General features: G+C 35.7%; 1 protein-coding gene across 1 annotated transcript; it reads right to left on the minus strand.

Annotated features, from left to right (window-relative positions):
- Positions 598 to 7,845, minus strand: LOC109847607. The gene is made up of 11 exons (XM_020416840.1): positions 7,431 to 7,845; positions 7,009 to 7,355; positions 6,456 to 6,533; positions 6,203 to 6,299; positions 5,253 to 5,341; positions 4,541 to 4,652; positions 4,055 to 4,108; positions 3,714 to 3,762; positions 2,527 to 2,621; positions 2,334 to 2,443; positions 598 to 1,665 (listed from the first exon to the last, which is right to left on the minus strand). The coding sequence occupies exons 1-11, from the start codon at positions 7,779 to 7,781 to the stop codon at positions 1,344 to 1,346; spliced, it is 1,704 nt and encodes a 567-aa protein (XP_020272429.1). The 5' UTR covers positions 7,782 to 7,845; the 3' UTR covers positions 598 to 1,343.

Consider the following 7,845-nt stretch of genomic DNA (forward strand, 5'->3'; position numbering starts at 1 on the left):
TTTCACGTTGTCCATATTTTAAATCTATGAGTGGTGGGATTTGAATCAGGATTGCTCTTACATCATGCTAGTCGTTCTGAGGGATTCGGGATCCTCTCCAAGTAGGTGGTAATTAGAAATCGTCTAATTACTCTCATCCTTGCCATGTATAACAATTCAAAAGGCTTAAATGAAGCCACGTATGATTTCCACTATCAAAATACTGGTTTTGACAATAATGATTTTAAAGACAATAGCAGTTCAAGATAATATTTAGAGTCACGTGAGACTTCATCTAAGCCTTTGAAATTGATATAAAAGTTAAGGATTGAGATAATTGAAGACTCTCCACTTACCACCCAAGTAGAGAGGATCCCCATCCCATTTCGAGACATCAAAACTTAGAAGTTGTCATGTGGTCAATGCATAATAGTTTAGAAGGAACTCTATCAAGCTTCTTTCTGAAACAAGTGATATATTTGTTTTTGTTTTTTTCCCTTTTTTGTTTTTTCCCTTTTTAAATCATATATATCAAAACTTAGACATCATAACTTTTTTCCCCATATATAAATATGGGGAAACTTAATACAAATATCTACTCCCATAAGATTTTTTCCATCAACAAAATATATGATTCTTATAGCTATATTTCACAAGACTTGCCACCTCTTGTCAAATGCCCATAATGAATAAGAGTGAGAAGGTAACAAAACAATTACTTGGTTGATAAAAGGATAATCCTGATAGCTGTCTTATAACCTCCTATAAACGCTTAGCATCCATCAAACAACCCCTTATCCTCTCTCTCATAGTCAAATATGGATATAAAGGCAACCCTAACGTAGCCAACATATTTTGTACCTCATAATCATCCTTACAATAATGATCAGCAGTTCAGCACCCTATAATTTATTTGGCAGGAACTTTAATAAATGCTCTTGTTTGGTACATGTTAAAGCGCCAGTTTTCCCACTTCTGAAGTTCACACTCAGTAATTTCTGCTTACATTTTCCTCAATTGGTAGGCTCCTCTGTTGCTGGAAGAACGAAAATTGGGCATTATCACTGAATCAGGCCCCTTTGCTACTGCTTCACACATACAAGGAGCAGACATTAAGATCATGTAATTTCATCTGAAGCTGTAGGGAATACGACTTAAACAGTTCTCTTGGTTCTGTCTTTTCTCAGCGATTCTGCATATGAAACACTCTGTGCTTTTACTCGAATAGTACATGGTCGTACAGAAATACCGAACCGCGAATTTCACCACCATGATGTGATATAAGCTGGTATGTGCACCGATAACCGTGCATTTCTATAACAGTAGGCTGCATAGAGAAGATATTTGAACAGCGACTACCCTGCTTACAGGAAATTTCTCTGCACATTTCCTGAAGAGAACCGCGAAGACAAACCTTCAGTCATTCCCTTAGAATCTAAATTGACTGGCTTTCTGCCTGCAGTCAGATCGTTTTCTCGATCCCAAGGTTTCCAAGGGTGTTGACCCACCGCTGGTTGCTTGGATTTCTTCTTAACACGTCTTGAGCTCTTTTCTTCTTGGTGTTTTTGCACCAGAGTTTTTGAACGTTTTGCAGAGTTGTATTTGTCGACTAGATCAGCATCTGCACTCTTTTTTGTATCATCTGCTTCTGCAAGAGCTTTTGTTCTGTCGTAGGCCTCCAAATAACTGCAGTACAAATGATATAATTATTACCCTTTTCAGGTAAGGTAAAAGGTAAAGAAGGGTATACTACACTGTTTACTACACTTGCAAATGCTGTTTATGAGAATTTACAATAGTTCAGAGGAGTTAAATATAACTATGAATGTTCACAGGGTTCTTTATAATTTATAAAGTTCAGGGGTTGTGCAAAACACCAGAGTTCAGGGATTTCTTGTGAAATTTACCCAAAAGATAAATAACAGAAAAAGGTGGAAGAAGATAAAATTTCAATTACTTGACATGCCTAAATCATAATTACAAAATGGAGCCAATAGGCCTGCAGTAAAAAGGATCATAGCAAGAGAATGATCTAAGCCTAACATTCGGATAAAAATTCTTCTAAATCGCCTAAAATTATCAACAGCATGAAGCAAATCTTCTTCAGATGGTAATTGCCTGACAATTCAAGTATAATAGACCTAAGATGTTTTCCATTTAAATCATTACGAAATTTGTTCGTAATTCCAGCACCAGACAGATGAATATTTCATAGATCTTACATTTTAAATTCACCTTTGTGTGGATGTTCTTTGGATCAAGGCCTAGATGTATTATCCATAATCATCTAACTGTAACTATAACATTAGACCATATAAACTTTGATTGAGCATCAAGGAAATAAAATCACATACTTTTGCTTTGCTTTTTCCACTCTATCAAGGGGACTGTCAGTCCATACGCTAGTATCTCCTCGTCCTTTCGCGGTTTTACTAAATGCTCTTGATTGCATGGTCACCCCCGGCTGATAATGAAGGAAGATGTTGTACTCAGTCTTCATGTGCATAAGTTGTAAAGACCATAAAAGGGGATTAGCAGTAGCCTTACTTTCCTTTCAGGTGGCAATGTCGTCATCCATTCATCTCTTTTTGGTGGCTCTTTTGTGAGGGCAAGAAGTTCCTCATCACCCTCCATGGATATGCCTGCATACAATTCAGCTTTGATTTATTTATATATACAACAAAAATTTTCTCCTCATTAAAAGGTGCAAGTATTATGAGTTTTGGACAAAGACAGCTTTTCACTTTTTCTGTGTATGCATGTTTATGTTTAAAAGCTATTTCCATGATGTACCCTTGAACACACTGCAACTCTACATGTAGAAAATTTCAAAAACACGAGATTTTTATAAATGTAATTCCGATTAAGCCCTTAATGTTTCATTAGAAATCTCTTCTCACTTGCATCCAACGTTACCTAGGTACTTCTATCGGGGATCTGTACCTGGGTACTATACCCGTACCCAACACGCACCCGTACCCGTACTAACTTCTTAGACACTTCTTGAATATATGCATACCTTTATTCATGTGTATACTCAATTGTATAACACATGTTTTAATTTAAAACACTCCTCGAACGCTTCTTAGACGTATATCGTACACATCTATTTCTTACACATTGATCTAATGTAAATGAAAAAAAAATGATTTTACGTAAATTATTAAGTTTAATACATATAAATACACATAAGATACATATATATAGTTGTGTCCTTGCACCCTACCTTTTACAATTTTTCCATGTTCCCGTACCCATACCCATGCAACTTAGCTTGCATCGCCATTAACTAAGTCTGGTTTTCAGCCATTTGGCCTCAATCTCAATCTCATGACCGGTTATAATATCTTAAGTTTTTTGTTGTCATGCAGTGTAGTATGTTTCATACATGATTATTGAACGTGTCTTGGCCATGATTTACATGATAATCCTCTAAATATCTAAATTCCTCTGATATAGTCATCAATGGCCTAAATTTTATTCATTCATACTTCTACAACCACTGGTAATCTTATCTACACAGGTGCCATTTATCTCCAAAAATTGTGAATTAATGCATATAACTTAGTACTGTGCAAGCTTTGATTTAGTATACTGTTTAGATATCTCAGATCGATTGATGAGGTGTTGGTTTCAACACTGAGAATTCAGTTGCAGGCTTCAAGCTAAAAGGTAATAGGTGGAATTACCAAAGTTCAGCGAGAATTATCAGTATAAAGCATAGAATATCCAACCTTGCAATCGTCTCCATTGTGCAGCTTCACGAAGTTCTTGCAGCTCAATCTACATCAAAATGAGAACTTAATATGACAAAATAAAACAGCAACTAAAGAAAACATCAGACATACTAAAGAATAGTTATACACAAACTAGACGGCACCAAAAATCACCTTAAGCAATCATCCACCACCAGTTAATGCAAATATATATTGTGTAACTAAATGGCAATTATGCAACTTAACATATTAGAAACATACTTGTAACTTATGTCATAATAGAACCCGGATAGGACCCAAAGGCTTCCCCACAAGTTGCCCCAAGAAAACAACACTATAATATGATAGCAGCCACATACCTTAAACTTTTCTTGTTCTTCCTTAAGTTTAATCTTCTCGTCAATCGCTTCTCTCTGAAAAAAAAAGAGAGAAAGGAACAACAGAATTAAGAAAATGTGAAAATCAACACCATTACTTCTTGATAACACACAACTATACTAATTAAAACTGGATGAGACCTACACAAAATAGCGACATACAGTCCTACACAATATAAAGACATTTTATGAGTGAACAGTGCAGGGGGGAAAAAGGGATATGAAACAAAAAGACATTTTCTAAGAATTCTTTATAGCAACTAGAAAGTCTCTTAATTGAAAATGTTAACGGAACTATGACTAAATTGCATTCAGGCTGTCAATTGATATCAATCCTTCACATCAGTAACAAATTAGCTAAAGAAATTACAGGCAAAAGAGGAGTTTGCCACAAAAACCAGAAGGCTGAAGATCTTGTAATTTAAGCTAAAGCAATAAAAAAGACATTTTACTATTTGAAAGGCATACCTTGGTTGAATCTTGCAGATCTTTAAAAGCTTGGTTTAACTTCACAAAAGCTTGCTGTGCTTGTGGGTGAGAGCATTTGTCCGGATGCACCAGAAGAGATAGCTTCCAATACCTAACAGGATGAAGCCATCAAGAACCACACTGACGAAATAAAACTGTCTCTACAATTCATGTATAGAAAATTATCTGTGTGCCTTCTTTCCAATCTATCCATATGGTTTAAAGCATGCATGAAGTCTGTTTCGAGCTTTCTTAAAATCATGCATGCAACTTTTTTAAGGTTTGAAGAAAAGACGACAGGTCAGCTTGCATTAGCTCTGACTTCTTCATGGTGTATTTCGAACTGTCTCAAACATCCTCAAATTCTAGATGTTAATACTGAGTGTATCTCGAATTAAGAGTTGATTAGAATTTAGTTTAGACTTTCCTCAACTGAAGAATAAGATGATTGTTCATTATAGAATTAGTAGAAGACATGAGAAATAAATTGTGTGGACTAGTTTAAATATTTAACAACTATAGAGAGTACACAACATACAAACAACAACACAATGACATGAGGATGTAATATTCACCAACCACCTGCTATTCAATGCATATGCTAAATGAGTGTTAACACTTGAATATGTTTTATTTGCTGAATATGTAAATTAAGAAATTCCATGTTTTTTCTTGTTTTCATAATAATTTAAAGGAAAATAAATTTTATCACCTTTTCTTGATGTTATCAGATGACATTTTCCAATTCACACCCAGTATATCATATGGTTTTTCAACCTCAGCATCAGCAATTCGAGCCACCTGACAAAAACAATGGTAGATGTGAATATTAAGTATCCAAAAACAAAAAACAAATAAGTTCTGGATCCATGACTATACAGCAATCAAGAATTCTGAATCCGTGGAGTACAATCTTTAGAATCCATAAGGGATTACCTCTAGAATCCACATAGTCTTGACATTTCTGTCAGTAACATAAGGACATTATATCCTAAACGTAAATAGCATGTAACAACCTAAAGGATGATGTGAAAAGTTACATATGGGATAAACAAATATAGGTCCTCTAGTATATAATATTTCTCATGGACTCAAAAACTAATTGTGAGAAATCATGAGAATTTTTTTAGTTAAGCATGCACAGGTGCCAGATATTCAAGACGGACAACCTCTTAGGAAGCTATATATTGTTCATTTGCAATTGGAAATATAGCAACTACAAAACAAGAGTAACACAATGTGACATTCCAGATGCAACAAAAATCAAAAGATATATGGAACTATGCAAGAAAATATTTATATACTTGAATGCTCATATAGTTTAAAAATAGATGACCACAAATTAACTAACACGTGAAGAAATGAATAAGCAATACAGCACGCTGCTTGAAATATGGGAAGGAGAAAGGGTCTTGATAGATATTCAGAAGAGAGATATATCCTTACAAGTGATACTTTCTAGAACCTACTACAATTAATGGAAGCAAGCTAGGATACCTCTCTATACTTCGTAACCTACTACGGTTTAATTAACAATGAGTATCAAGAAGAAAGTTTAAATTAAGTCTTGAAGAATAAACTGGGAAATGAAATTCAGTATAATAAAGAAACTTCCTTGAAGAAAATGCAGCTAGCATGATAGAAATGGAAAAGGTTCAGTACCTCCTCAAAACGCTCTGCTTCATTGGCTGATTCAGCTTCAGCAACCACCGCAGGTGGAGGAGGACCTATAAGCAATTCATCTTCCATGTCAGCTTCCCTGAAAATTTTTACAATTGAGAATACTTCAGAAGGAAGTATTTGCTCGACATTATTCAAACATATTTTCATGCAGCATATAGACAATGACAAAGCTGAATAAGTAAACTGATACTATAGGAAAAAATGGCTTAAGAAAAATTCTATGACTAAATACCTGAGCAAGTTCTCTGCATCAGTCAATTCAGCAGCTGCAGCTAATAACTCCCGAGATGGCATCTCCGGTCCAATTACCCTGAAGGGGAAATGTTTTTCAGCAAAGCATCTAATGAGTAATGACATCTCCAGAACTCTAAAGTTTAGATAAATCTTTAAGAATAAAACCAGAATCAGATAGCTATAGCTACTGATAGTCCCAACAATTTATTATATTCAAGAGATATAGGGTACAAAGTATAAGAAAGCAACATTTAGTCAAATAGAGATAAATACATAAGTATAGAGAAACCTAAAACTCTTAAGTAAATAGTGATTGCACGTTATCATAAATTACAATGTAAGTTAGCTTCTAAGCCATTGGGATATACTAACCACCACATAACACAGAATAACCAACATTTTTTTATTTTTTATGCATAAAGATTAATCACCTTTTAATCAAAATGTTGCTTATAGCATATTAATACTCCACAATGCCTACAGCGTGATAGCAGTAATTCAACAACTAAGTGAAAAATTCAGAAAATAACCCGAAATGAGATGATGGTCACCTTCTTCTAGGAGGAGTTGGAGACTCATTCTTAGGAAGTGATTCTGGCACTCTCGCAACATCAGCGTCAACTTCATTCTTCACGCTCTCTCTCTCAGATTTTGAGGATTGCTCTCTAATTGGTGAACTGGAATTGGGCAAATCCTCATCTCTTGCTTTCAGATGTGAGCATAATATTGGCCCAATAATGTCTAAGGTACAATGACCAAGTTCAGGCAGCAGAAAGACCCCACTTTCATTTCGCTTAAGCTTCAACAAAACGAAAAGCTTCTTCAGTTGTTTAACCAATGATTCATCAGGAATTCCACTCACATCAACACCTTGCCCGCTATCAATCATTTGGAGAATCTGCAAAAAAAGAGAGAATTTTAACCTACTACAACAAGTTACTGTACTAAAGAGAAACAGAGGAAAAAATATTACCTGTTCAAGATCGTTGGCGATGTTTGGGAACATATCAAGAATGGATTTTGCTAGGGTTTGGGCTTGATTACGATCAAGCTCGGTCTCAGACTCAGACTCGTCGTCATCGGGCCTGTGCTTTCTCCTCTTTCGCCTTTTCTCCTCGCTTCTTGAGCTTATTCTGTTGCTTTTCTTGCTGATGTCTCGATGCCTACTGCTCGACCTCTGTTTTCGCTTTCTCCTCCTCCGTCGATCGGAGCTCTCGCTCTCTGATGATGATGATGGCGATGACGAAGAGAAGGAGCTGCTGCTGGTATCCAAGCTCTTCTTCTTCCTCCTCTTGCTACTGCTGCTTCTACTGCTCTTTCCCATTTTCTTCAAATTAGGGTTAGGGTTAGCGGTGATCGGAGAAGTCGACGGAAATTAGGAATTAGGG

Source organism: Asparagus officinalis, chromosome 1, assembly GCF_001876935.1.
Source record: "Asparagus officinalis chromosome 1, Aspof.V1, whole genome shotgun sequence".
Taxonomy (NCBI): domain Eukaryota; kingdom Viridiplantae; phylum Streptophyta; class Magnoliopsida; order Asparagales; family Asparagaceae; genus Asparagus; species Asparagus officinalis.

What these genes read in the sequence shown, in the direction of transcription:
- LOC109847607 (XM_020416840.1), bottom strand. Translation starts at nt 7,781, where the DNA reads ATGGGAAAGAGCAGTAGAAGCAGCAGTAGCAAGAGGAGGAAGAAGAAG. An exon ending in GATGCAGAGAACTTGCTCAG is followed by an intron (nt 6,300 to 6,455) that starts GTATTTAGTCAT and finishes AAAAATTTTCAG; the next exon opens with GGAAGCTGACATGGAAGATG. An exon ending in AAGCAGAGCGTTTTGAGGAG is followed by an intron (nt 5,342 to 6,202) that starts GTACTGAACCTT and finishes TGTTTTTGTCAG; the next exon opens with GTGGCTCGAATTGCTGATGC.